The 14,020-nt window shown below is 42.1% G+C and overlaps 1 protein-coding gene across 1 annotated transcript in view; it reads left to right on the forward strand.

Moving 5' to 3' along the window:
• The first annotated feature begins 6,284 nt into the window (after positions 1–6,284).
• The window catches only part of pcsk7 (proprotein convertase subtilisin/kexin type 7), a 67,394-nt gene continuing 59,658 nt past the window's right edge, over positions 6,285–14,020 (forward strand). The window contains exons 1-2 of the mRNA XM_084334173.1: positions 6,285–6,379; positions 7,850–8,139. Coding sequence (XP_084190299.1) covers positions 7,909–8,139 — 231 coding nt within the window. The 5' untranslated portion in view covers positions 6,285–6,379; positions 7,850–7,908. The remainder of the gene's footprint in view (positions 6,380–7,849; positions 8,140–14,020) is intronic.

Below are 14,020 nucleotides of genomic sequence, written 5' to 3' on the forward strand. Positions count from 1 at the left end.
TGAGATTAACCGTAGGAGGGAGATTGAGTGTGGTTACGGGGATTGATGGGTATGCAGTGCTTGGCACTGGTTGAAGAAAGTCACATAGACTCTACTGTTGGGGACATTTATTGCAGAGGCATGGACATGTTTAGAGAGCTATGAAACTCAAGTGGGAGTGCATGGATGGATAATTAGAGCCATTAATGACACGAGAATGCTGGTGTCATGAGCAATTGGCTTCAAGTTCCCCTTATTGTGTCTGTGGGTGTTCAGACAACCCTATGCAGACAGGAATGGATGTATAGAGACCATAAGAAAGGATTTGTGAAATGGGACACAACTATGTTGCTTATTGATGTTGATAGTGTGGACATTGGGCGTCAAGAGTTTTTGACTGAGAGATACTTTTACTTAACAGTGCATTAGCTCCACTGACTATGGTTTGGAATGGATGCAGTGAACAGGAAAACCAATCACTGAGTAACATGGTAAAGAGAGTCAACTCTTTTATGCAGACCTTGAATAGCTTTGTGTGACACAAAATGGATGGATGTCTATGTTGTGTGCAGGGCTGTTTCTCAGTCGACAAAAATGCAAGGACTTTGTAGACTGACCGATTACTTTATTGAATGGATAAATCTGTAAAATGGTGTTTCTCACATGCGATTATGCAGAAGGAGCTCTTTCAATCTCGTACTTGTCAGAGATGTGCTTATCTTCTTTTCAGGAAATAACTCATTCAGTGTGGGGGAAATAATTGATTACAAATCTACCAAACCAACCGTTTAATGGACTACGAGAGGACACCCATGGTTGTGTGTGTCAGGGTGGGGTGGGGGGGTTGCTGTGGGTCGGTGGATGAATGTGGGAGCATGCCTGTGTGTGTGTGGGCAAACTTGTCCTCGATGTGACGACTATACAAAGAAAGATTAAGTGAAAATAAAGATTATAATTGAGTATGAATAACTTTCTAACGTCTTCAACGTTACCGTATTTAGCATATACCAGCAAATAATTCAGCAATGCAAACCAAGTGAGCATAAAGAGAGGCTAAATTCGGTTATGATTCGAATAGCATTCATGATGGGACCAGTTCTACTGGATGTGAAACCGAGACTACTGAATAAAATTCATATCAGATGTCACTTTTTAATGTTTTGTCGATGAATGTGAAAATGTATCTATTGTAAATATTGTTTGGTGCGTTTCAGATCTATATACACAAATTTGCGTGCGCACACACACACACACACACACACACACACATACACACACACACACACACACACACACACACACACACAACACACACACACACACACACACACACACACATAAACCAACAGACACACACACACAGTGCTTTAACCATGCCAACCTTCTGCTGCACCATCTGCTGATTGTAACACATAACAATACTTCACAAGTAAGTGACCCAGGACTTTGTGGGACTCTTTCACAGACACAGAAACAGCCTAATTAATGACTATTGTCTTTCAATGGGGGACCATCCGTATATTAGAGAGAGTGGAAACCAGCTGAAAATATATCAACACAAAATAATACGATATGTCTTGACTATAGGGACAGTTTCTGCTGTCACTCTGCAATCTGTAAATAAATTAAATCAAAACGGTATATTTATCTGTCAGACTGCACCTGGCACTGGCTGGCAGCACTACTGAACCAATAAAGTACCTATTATAACTCTATCATGCACTCTTGTGGTTAATTTCTTTTTTTTTCAGTTGGCAACACCCATAGAGTTAAAACCATATTGTAACTCAATTAAAATGTTGTCATCAAGGCACGCAGCCATCTCTATTTCTATAGTTCTCCACATCAAAAGGATGCAGCATCTACCGGTGTGTCTCCACCACTATTATTATTATATCTGCACCTGGGTTGCTGATAACAAACTATCATTACACCTGGGTAAAACCGAGTCCATTCTCTTCGGATCGAATAACAAACCCAGCAAGACCAAGTTCAAGTTTCAAGTTTCTTTAATAGTTGTCATACAGAAGTACAGAATACTTTTATACAAAATGCTTCTTACTGTTACGCTCCAGAGACTGTGCTAGACAAGATATGAAGTAAAATAGTATAGCATGTAAATTAGAAGTAAAAATAGAGGTCACAGTGTTCAGTATAGACATATGTACAATGTTCGATGCAGAATAGAAGTAACTGAGTTACCATATAATATACAATATACTATGCAGTGTACTAATATACAATACTATATAGTGCAAAGCAGAAATGGGATGAGGTACAATTTAGGTACAATTTACAGTAAGGTGTACGAGTTGTAGTGCAAATCCTTTATCAATAAATATAAAGTGTGTTTAGGTGATCTAAAGCAGGGGTAGGCAACCCTAGGCACGCATTTTCATAGGCACAGGGGGCAGCATATAAAAAAAAATAAAAAATTATATATATTTTAATTTTTTTGCTTTGAAATATAGTGAAATATTTTGCACTGTTGTCGCATTTATCTTGTTGAAATCCTCCCACAGGTTCTTTTTACTACCACATATTTAATTGAGACCCTTTATTTGTTTATTATTTCAATTTAGCTGGAAATACATTGCTACATCATTGAGTAACATTTGCAGAGCCTTATAACAAAAACATTATTACGGTCACCATTGTGACCAGTGGGATTAATCAACAAATTTTATTATTTATTTTTCTATTTCATTGATACTTGCACATGTTAAAAGTAAATTTTTTTACTCAAAATGTGAGTATTACCAAGTCAACTTGTGTTCTTAAAACAATGACAAACATAGTTTTATTAGGTTGAAATAATGTGGTTGTGTACTTATTTTTCTGTTAACCTATTATGGATTGAAAACTGAAACCCTTAATGCACAGTAACTGAACTCAATATTTTCTGGTAACTTATTATTATAATTTTTTTAAAGTGTAGTCTTGCGATCAATCAAAACTTATTTACACAATATACCTCACATTCACCCTCCATTCACATCCTGGTGTTCTCCTGGTGTTCTCCATTAGGCCTGTAGGTGGAGCTATGACAGCACACGTACAGTACACACACCGATGGTGTGTGATGTGTCCAAAAATGAATGGGCAAATGTGAGTGAAATGGTCGCACTGTATGCAGCTGTTTGTCTGCATTGCATTCCCCCCCCCCCAGATTTAGGGTTGATACAACCATCATAATAATATTGTTAATAATAACAATAACAATAATGATGTAATAATGTAAAAATTTTCATTAAAAATACCTGATTATGAGAAAAGAAATTACGATGCATGGAATATTGTTGAGGCACACTAGTTACAACTATATTTCAAACAGGCACTCCATGTGAAAAAGGTTGCTGACCCCTGATCTAAAGTGTGGAGAGTGGGTGCTGCAGTGTGTTGTTTGTTTAAAGTGAGTGTGTGCGTGTGGATGTGTGTGCTGTGTGCATTTGATGGTTGTTGTATAGTGTTTATTGTTCGTTGAGCAGCCTGATGGCCTGGGGATAGAAGCTTCTTCTGAGTCTTTCTGTGCTCGCCTTGAGACTCCGGTATCGCTTGCCTGACCGCAGCAGTTCAAAGAGGCAGTTGTTCGGGTGGCTGGAGTCCTTGATGATTCTCTTAGCCTTACCCCTGCACCGCTTGTTGTAAATGTTCTGGAGGGTGGGGAGCCCCCCTCCAATTGTGCGTTCGGCTGAACGTGTCACTCTTTGTAGTCTGCTTTGGTCTTGTGCAGTGCTATTCCCAAACCAGGAGGTGATGTTGCCAGTCAGGATGCTCTCTATTGTACATGAGTAGAAGTTCTTAAGGATCTTCTGACTGACTTGGAACTTCCTTAGGCGCCTGAGGAAGTAGAGGCGTTGTCGTGCCTTCTTCACAACACTGTCAATGTGTGTGGTCCATGTCAAGTCCTCGGATATGTGGGCTCTGAGGTACTTAAAACTGTTCACTCTCTCAACCGGTGCCCCGTCGATGCTGAGGGGCTGTAGTCCTTGACCCCCGACCTCCTAAAGTCCACAATCATCTCCTTTGTTTTGCTGACGTTCAGTGAGAGGCTGTTCTCCTGGCACCATCCCGCCAGGACCTTGACCTCTTCCAGGTAGGCCCTCTCGTTGTTGGCAGAGATCAGGCCCACCACTACTGTGTCATCAGCAAATTTGATGATTGTGTTGTTACTCCGCTGAGCCACACAGTCGTGTGTGTACAGGGAGTAGAGGAGGGGACTCAGAACACAGCCCTGGGGGGCCCCTATGTTGAGGGTGATGGATGAGGAGGTGCAGTTGCCTGCTCTCACCACATGGGGTCTGCCCGTCAGGAAGTCCAAGACCCACTGGCAGAGGTCATAGTTCAAGCCCAGGTCCCTGAGCTTGGCTATGAGTTTGGAGGGGACTATGGTATTGAATGCCGAGCTGTAGTCGATGAATAGCATTCTCACATAGTTCCCCTTCCTCTTGTCCAGGTGTGATGCTGCTGTGTGCAGCACATGGGCTATGGCATCCTCCGTGGACCTGTTGGGGCGGTATGCAAATTGCAGGGGGTCCAGGTTGATGGGGAGGGAGGAGCAGATGTAGCCCTTTACTAGCTTCTCAAAGCACTTCATGGCTATGGAGGTGAGAGCTACAGGGCGGTAGTCGTTGAGGCAAGCAGGCTTGGATTTTTTAGGTACAGGGATGATAGTGGACTTCTTCAGGCAGGTGGGGATGACAGCCTGTTCTAAGGACAGGTTAAATATGTCAGTGAATACCGGGGCCAGTTGGTCGGCACAGACTTTTAGGACACGGCCGGGGATGCCGTCCGGTCCTGCTGCCTTCCTGATATTCACTTTTTTAAAGGTCCGCCTCACCTCATGCTCTGTTACCCTGAACACTGAGTCTTCATCAGCAGACCCCCCCCCCCCCCCCCCCATTGCCGTGGCTTGTAGGCTGGTGTTGTTATTACCAGCCTCAAACCTCGCATAGAAGGTATTGAGATCATTTGCTAAGGAGATGTCACTGTTCAGTTTGACCAACGGCTTCTCAGTTACAGTGGGTGACAATATTGTCACAAGAAAAGATGAAATTACATACCTGGGTTCCATCCTAGAGGAACATCTTTCCTGTGACAAAATGGCATCCAATGTAATAAAAAAAGTCAACCAACAAACTAGATTCTTGTACCAGATCTCCTCTCTGGTAAACAAGAATACCAAAGCACCTCAAAGGCGCTAAAAACAAGATTACAAACATCACAAAACAAACTGGTCAGACCTTACTCCTAAAACCCACCTCACCCCTGCCCACTTTGACAACTACGATGGCTTAGAGTAGACGACAGAGTACAGCAACTTGCAATGGGCCTGGTCTACAAGATACACTACACGACTAAGGTACCCATGTACATGTCAAAATACTTCCCAAAGGTCAGTGAATACCTCGACCACAACACCAGAGGGAGCTCCACAAATCATGTTAAACCCAGATTCGGCTCAAACAAGGGACTAAACACGTTTCGCAATTATGCCACATCAATGTGGAACGCCCTACCCACAGCTGTAAAGGAATGTGAATCACTACCCACTTTTAAAACCACTCTCAAGGAGCACCTACGGGAGACTGCAATTCGAAACTGGCACCTGTAAATGTCCTAACCCAACCCCCTCCAATGTACAGTAAATGTCCTAACCCAGTAATACACGAGACCCTCTTCTTGGACCAAGTAAGGTTTCGTCGATAATCCAATGTACAATTACCCCCACCGCCTACCCATCCCACCCCACCCACCCAACCACCTCCAATGTACAGTCCCCCCCCCCACCCCACCTACCCAACCCCCCCCCCCCCCACCTCTTCCAATGTAGTTTATTTGTCAAATGTATACTTTTTTTTTTAACTATTTTTGTATCACAAACAGTACTGTATTTGTAAATCTGGTATGTCATAAATGTATAGATGTAGCAGTACTGTTTATCTGTATGTCGTGTACGTCATATATGTTATGATTAATTGAAAATGGGGGACCCTGATGTAAACAAGACGAAAGTCTTTCTCTGGTCTGCATCCCCTTAACAATTGTGTGTATTGAGCTGTACTGTATTGTACCCATTCTGCAATCTGTTAATACAATTTTCAATTAATCAATCAATCAATCAATCAATGCCCATTCTGCAATCTGTTAAATAAAGTTTTCGTTCATTCATTCATTTCTGCAAGGCGAGGCTGCCCTCCTGTGGTTTGATTGGAGTATAGCACGCGGCGGGCCAGCCACTGGTGTCACGTAAAGCCTATGCGTAAAACTTTCTCGCAGATACCAGCCGACGTCATTGCGTGTATTTGCGTGACTCATGTTTTACGGAAATGAAATGATACGAGCCAGCTGGGTTTCAAGTTTTCTAACATAAACATTGGATAAATATTTCATCAGAAAGGTAAGGCATATGTATGGTAATGAACTAACCGTATAGTGGTTATTAATGGTTGTAGTCATTGCTTATATCGGCCGTGAACGGCTGTAATAGTAATGGTTATTGGTCGCTACGTTACACGTTAGCTAGTTAACGTTAAGCATTAGCTTTTTGACAACAACAACACAACCACAACATGTCACTCAACCACTCTCATCTAGTCATCTTTACTACTGTCTGAATCTTTACACAACGCACTTAGCAGTAGTGTGTGGGGAAAGCAGTCGTAGAGACGGTGACGTTAAGGTTCAACGAGAGAAAGCTAACGTTAGCTAATGTTAACGTTAAATGAAAATCGAGTGATCAGCAAAATTGAGAACAAGTCGCCCAGCTGTCGTGTGAGGTTGAGGAGGTAACAGTTCATGTTGACAAGTCGATTTTACTATCAGCACTGATCACACAAAAATCAACCTCTAGTTTCTGCTGCTGAATGTTACTCCATTTGAGTAACGCCAACTAACTTACTCCTATGTTAATGTTTCATCACTCTGGTCTTATTAAATCTGTTTTTAAGATGTGAATCTGGTTGAACGACAGAGTGTGTGATAATGCAAACTCACATTATATCTCATATGTCCATAATAGCAGCCAGGCATAACTACAACATGAATAGCAAGTGATACTAGCCCCTGTGATGCCTACCAGATTGATTCCCTGCCATTCTTCTACCGATGCGAGGTTTTTAGCAAGACACTTGACAGGTGCATTGTTCTGACACGTTTTGTATTCTTGTATGGACGATTGCATCTTGACAACATAAAAACATTCTAAGCAAAATAATTCCAGTGAAACCGCCTATGTGTGGTAATATGAGTGAGCACACCCATGATAATTGTTCCACACATCTCACTGTGAATCATTTTGCCTGCAGGCTTGTTGAGTGTCAATGGGTGTAATTGTACACTGTACAGGTCTTTGTCCAGAGAAAAGTGTTCCCTGAGAAAATATCTTTGAAACAACAGATATTGGCAACTCATTTCACAACAACCTACTTTGTGTTACGCTTTTGATAACACTTTGACGAATGATAGCACTTCCTTTTGAAAACAAAATTCACATATCACCATGACAACATGTTAGCCCCAATGTTCCTTAGTTTTCAGTGGAAAATTGGACGATCAGTTATCAACTTGATAGGCTCCTGCAGCGAAATGGAAAAGCCCACCGGCGTCTGTTCAGCAACTTCAGTGTCTTCTTCACATGCTTGCGTTATCCCAGTGCTAGGCTGGTGTTGTACTGTGTCACCTGAGTGCTAATGAAGGCTGTGTTCGGACTCACAGCTCTCTTGACTGCTGGTGAACCAGAGAGAGCCCATGCCATGCTCTGAATTCTAGTCCCTGCACGCAGATAATGAGTCATCAGTTCTGTTTGTTCGTAGTACTAACAAGATCTCTTTGTCTTTTTATCTCTCTCTCTCTGCCTCACGTCCGCCAGGTTGCAGTTCCGATGTGGAGGGCCTGTTGCGTTGACCCCACGCGTCACCCTCCGTTGCCATGGCAACACCACATTTCCCCCAATTCCTCCTGCTCCTCTTCCTGCCTTCTGTATCTCTCCTGTTCCTGGCCCTCCTTCCACCTGTTGCCCCGTCTTCTTCCCCCCCACCCCCACCCCCACCCCCCTCCTGCGGTCCGGGACAGTCCTGGGCGGTCCAGCTGCACGCGGACCAACACCCGGAGGTAGACGGCGAGCATGGCCCTGTGGACCTGGATCTGATAGCCAACAGGGTGAAGTATTCCCATCAACATTTTGGCGTATTGGCCTATTGTCTTTGCAATAGTGATGTGGGCTTGGCCTGACGAAGAGGATTGTGTAGTTCAGCAGTTCCACGGGGTCAGCAGTTTGTATTTTTGTCTTGGTGACTTAATGAGGATATTGCCAGCTGTGTCGGCTTACACTGAAATCATATAGGGTTACATAAAAAACTGTACTTGAAAGAAAATAGCCTAAACCTACCCAAAGCTAACTAGGCCAGGGACCAGGTCCGGCACTGGTCCTCAGCTTTGAGCTGAGCTCTCCTACTCTAGAAGCATAGAGGCCGACTAGTAACCGAAATGGCACTGCTTCAGTCCCCACCCCCAATGGGAGGCAGGGCGTATCCCATCTTTGACCCGGTGGCTGGAGGATGGCTCAGATTTCATCTACAATGCCCACTGTCAGTGTCTTTCCCAAAATGTTCTTAAGCAAGGCGTTGAACTCAAAACCTCTGTTGAAATGCACATGTAGAGGACTATGTGTATGTTTAGGAGAAGGAGAGATTTCTGGAAAGACACATTCCAATTGCCTTGTGTAATAAAAATTATAAAAAATAAAAGTAATCCTCTTCATCTTAACACTTTGGCTGCCTAAGGTTAAATTCATGATATACCATAGATTGCCAGCGCTATTTGTCTATGGAGAAAGTCCCCTTCTTTGCAGGGCTATAACCTTTTAAATTCTATTGCTACATTGCCATTATTAGGGCCCATTCAAAGTCCTATATGTATTGTTCATTGTGTAGCAACGTTAAACTTTTTCATTCACATATTCATAGTAAAGTATGGTCTAATGTATAAGTATGTTTTCATCTCTTTCTGCAGCTTTCTCCAGAACGTGATATATAGCCCCAAATGCATTATATTGATGATGAAATACAGTTTGATGGCAATCAGCGCGATATAAAAAATTCCAACTAGACGTACTTCTAGAAGTTACTACACGTCATCTGATGTTGACCGGATGGGCGAGGGGGCGTTTATAATTCCGTGGGCAGCGTTATACCAATCATCTAATGTGGGTAAAATGTTGATAATAGCAGTTAGTATCGAAGACGGTAACGTTACACGCTCAAACTCACCCCAGTCTTCGCGCGCCGTTGGGCGATCATCGTAGAGTAGAAATTCTATCATTATGGGATGGCGATTTACCCGGTCCATCTCCAGCTTGTATAATGGTATATACGTCCAAATCATGTTGTTTATCGAGTTATTGGCAATCGATCGCTATGTAGCGTGACGAGCCAGAGTCACGGGACATGTACCGAGTGGCCGGAAGCAATACGGACGTCTAGCACAACCTCTATGGCACATCCTGTTTAAGCGATTGCGCCGATCGGCCACCAGATGGCGCTCCTGAACCGCCAGAGAGCTCAGTGGGTCCTGCTGGTGGATCTCAGGCCAGCGGAGGGGACATATGAATCCGATCGCAGATTTTTTAAATATTGATATAAGGACGACGTAAAGCGTCCTCCGGCAACTTGAGCATGGCCGGGAATGACGTCTAAAGACGGTTCCCGGCACCCAAAGTGTTAATGGGTTTCTGTAACAGTATAGCACATGTGGATGGAAACGGCTTACAAAAAAAAGGGTTTTGTGAAAAATACCAAACACAAACTGTTTCTTTTTAATCTATCTTCACTATTAAAACAACTTCTCAACACGCTACAAACATTATAGATTTTCTCATTTTCTTTATAAGAATCACAATACTGATGCATCAGGGGAAATGGAGATAGTCGAATACAACATTCAATATGTGCCCCGACATGTTTGTGGGGGTGTATGTTAGGGATGTGCAGTTATTTTGAGAGCCGGCTATCCGCTGTCGTTAACCGGTTGAAAACCAGTTAGCCAAGTTTTCTTCTTTTAAATTATTATAATTTTTTTTACTAAACGTGGTTCCAAGTCGTCTGCCCATTTCACATTCTAATCTTCTCCCTCTATCTCCTTCTATCTCTCGCTCTTTCTCTCTCAACACGACAATACAAATCTATCTAACGTTACCAGGAGACATCCTACAACATAGGGGATCATCCATGAGTTAACACTGCTGCTCATCATCACACAACAAGGCTTATAATGTTAGCTAACTACAAAAAAATAAAAATAATAATCCTGTCCACACCAACACAAAAACACATAGATCTCCATGGTCCTGATTGACCTCATGGCAGGGATCTCTCCATGGTCCTGATTGACCTCATGGCAGGGATCTCTCCATGGTCCTGATTGACCTCATGGCAGGGATCTCTCCATGGTCCTGATTGACCTCATGGCAGGGATCTCTCCATGGTCCTGATTGACCTCATGGCAGGCTGCAGGGATCTCTCCATGGTCCTGATTGACCTCATGGCAGGCTGCAGGGATCTCTCCATGGTCCTGATTGACCTCATGGCAGGGATCTCTCCATGGGCCTGATTGCAGAGAAAATGGGAGAAAAAGTAGATAACAAAAAAAAAGGACACACCGTCTCTCAGAGCGTGAGTGAGGTTGGTGCTTCAAAACACACCGTCTCTCAGAGCGTCAGTGAGGTTGGTGCTTTAAGAACACACCGTCTCTCAGAGTGTGAGTGAGGTTGGTGCTTCAGAACACACCGTCTCTCAGAGCGTGAGTGAGGTTGGTGCTTTAAGAACACACCGTCTCTCAGAGCGTGAGTGAGGTTGGTGCTTCAGAACACACCGTCTCTCAGTGCGTCAGTGAGGTTGGTGCTTAAGAACACACCGTCTCTCAGAGCGTCAGTGAGGTTGGTGCTTCAGAACACACTGTCTCTCAGAGCGTCAGTGAGGTTGGTGCTTTAAAGAACACACCGTCTCTCAGAGCGTGAGTGAGGTTGGTGCTTCAGAACACACCGTCTCTCAGAGCGTGAGTGAGGTTGGTGCTTTAAGAACACACCGTCTCTCAGAGCGTGAGTGAGGTTGGTGCTTCAGAACACACCGTCTCTCAGAGTGTGAGTGAGGTTGGTGCTTTAAGAACACACCGTCTCTCACAGCGTGAGTGAGGTTGGTGCTTTAAGAACACACCGTCTCTCAGAGCGTGAGTGAGGTTGGTGCTTTAAGAACACACCGTCTCTCAGAGCGTGAGTGAGGTTGGTGCTTCAGAACACACCGTCTCTCAGAGCGTGAGTGAGGTTGGTGCTTTAAGAACACACCGTCTCTCAGAGCGTGAGTGAGGTTGGTGCTTAAGAACACACCGTCTCTCAGAGCGTGAGTGAGGTTGGTGCTTTAAGAACACCGTCTCTCAGAGCGTGAGTGAGGTTGGTGCTTTAAGAACACACCGTCTCTCAGAGCGTGAGTGAGGTTGGTGCTTAAGAACACACTGTCTCTCAGAGCGTGAGTGAGGTTGGTGCTTTAAGAACACACCGTCTCTCAGAGCGTGAGCTTCTCATTCTTTTAATTTCTTGACACTGGCAGGAAATGGTTTCATGGTTTTAACCGGCTGACCGCATATCCTTGCTGCACAACCCTAGTGTATGTATGTCTGTGTGGGTTAGGGCTGGGCGATATGGCCTAAAAATAAAATCTCAGATAATTTCTTTTTTAAATCTGATTTACGATTTTAATATTTTTTTCTCTTGAAAACTAGAAATCATTCAAATAACCTTTATTTTTATTTGACACAAAAAAGAAATCAAACCAAGATGAATTTCCCTATTGGGATTGAAGTGCAAACCTAACTTTCACCAATCTTCACTTCAAAAAATTATATATAATAATAATAATAATAATAATAATAATAATAATAATAATAATAATAATAATAATAATAATAATAATAATAATAATAATAATAATATATAAAAGGTTACTTTTGATCAAACAAAAATGAATGTCCCTATTGGGATTAATAGTGCAATAACTAGCTTTTTCACCAAACTTCACTTAAAACAAATAAAAGGTGCCTCTTGATCACCAAACAAGAATGAATTTCCCTATTGGGATTAACACTTTGGTTGCCTAAGGTTAAATTAATGATATACCATAGATTGCCAGCGCTATTTGTCTATGGAGAAAGTCCCCTTCTTTGCAGGGCTATAACCTTTTAAATTCTATTGCTACATTGCCATTATTAGGGCCCATTCAAAGTCCTATATGTATTGTTCATTGTGTAGCAACGTTAAACTTTTTCATTCACATATTCATAGTAAAGTATGGTCTAATGTATAAGTATGTTTTCATCTCTTTCTGCAGCTTTCTCCAGAACGTGATATATAGCCCCAAATGCATTATATTGATGATGAAATACAGTTTGATGGCAATCAGCGCGATATAAAAAATTCCAACTAGACGTACTTCTAGAAGTTACTACACGTCATCTGATGTTGACCGGATGGGCGAGGGGGCGTTTATAATTCCGTGGGCAGCGTTATACCAATCATCTAATGTGGGTCAAATGTTGATAATATCAGTTATTATTGAAGACGGTAACGTTACACGCTGAAACTCACCCCAGTCTCCGCGCGCCGTTGGGCGATCATCGTCGAGTAGAAATTTTATCATTATGGGATATATTATTACCCGGTCCATCTCCAGCTTGTATAATGGTATATACGTCCAAATCATGTTGTTTATCGAGTTATTGGCAATCGATCGCTATGTAGAGTGACGAGCTAGAGTCACGGGACATGTACCGAGTGGCCGGAAGCAATACGGACGTCTAGCAAAACCTCTAGTGCGCTTCCTGTTAAGCGATTGCGCCGATCGGCCACCAGATGGCGCTCCTGAACCGCCAGAGAGCTCAGTGGGTCCTGCTGGTGGATCTCAGGCCAGTGGAGGGACATTATGAATCCGATCGCAGATTTTTGAAATATTGATATAAAGACGACGTACAGCGTCCCCCGGCAACTTTAGCATGGCCAGCAAAGACGTCTAAAGACGGCTCCCGGCACCCAAAATCTAACTTTCACCAAACATCACTTTTTTATTTTTTTGTGTGTGTGTAAAACAATTTATTTAATTGAATTAACTTAAACTAGAAAAGTAAATACAAACTAAATTAACAATGTAACTACACTTTTTTTTTTTTTACCCATCACCCATACAAAAACACAAACAAAGGGGTGAGCACCAGTAAAGATCCTGGACTGGTATACATCTAATATCCATCCCTACTCGTCCCCACATACATATACAAGAAAAATAACAACAACAATAATAATAGCAAATAAATAAAAAATGAAATAATAGAAGAAAAAAATAACCAAGCAAAAAACAAAAAATAAAAATAAAAATAATAATAATAATAATAATAATAATAATAATAATAATAATAATAATAATAATAATAATAATAATAATAATAATAATAATAATAATAATAAGTAAAAAGGCTTGCATTTTCATTGTAGGTGTAGCTGTAGGCCTAAGGGGTGCTCCCCAACAATTGAGCAGTAGATCAAGACATCACTGTTTCATGTTACTTAAAATCTTCCTCAAAGACTGATCTGTCTGTCATCTGTCTGTCACCAAACATCACTTTTTGTTAAATAAAAGGTGACAAAAAAAAATAAAAAAATAATTTTTAATAAAAAAAAAATCGATTAACATTTTTCAAAATCGCCCTAAATCATTAATTCGAATTAATCGATAAAATTGATTAATCGCCCAGCCCTAGTGTGGGTATGTCTATGTGTGGCAATGTACGTCTATGGGGGTATATTTATATATGTGTAGGACAGGTACCCCCAAGACACCTTTCTTGGTAAGGCAAGGCATATGTATGTATGAAACACAGATGTATGTGTGTGACAGAGAGAGGGAGAAAGAGAGACAGAGAATATATGGTATACATGAACCCAGTTACATAAACGTATTAATCATAAACTATACAGTACTTTATTGAAACCTCTTCACAC

The sequence above is a fragment of the Notolepis coatsorum genome, assembly GCF_963971535.1.
Source record: "Notolepis coatsorum genome assembly, chromosome: 1".
Classification (NCBI taxonomy): domain Eukaryota; kingdom Metazoa; phylum Chordata; class Actinopteri; order Aulopiformes; family Paralepididae; genus Notolepis; species Notolepis coatsorum.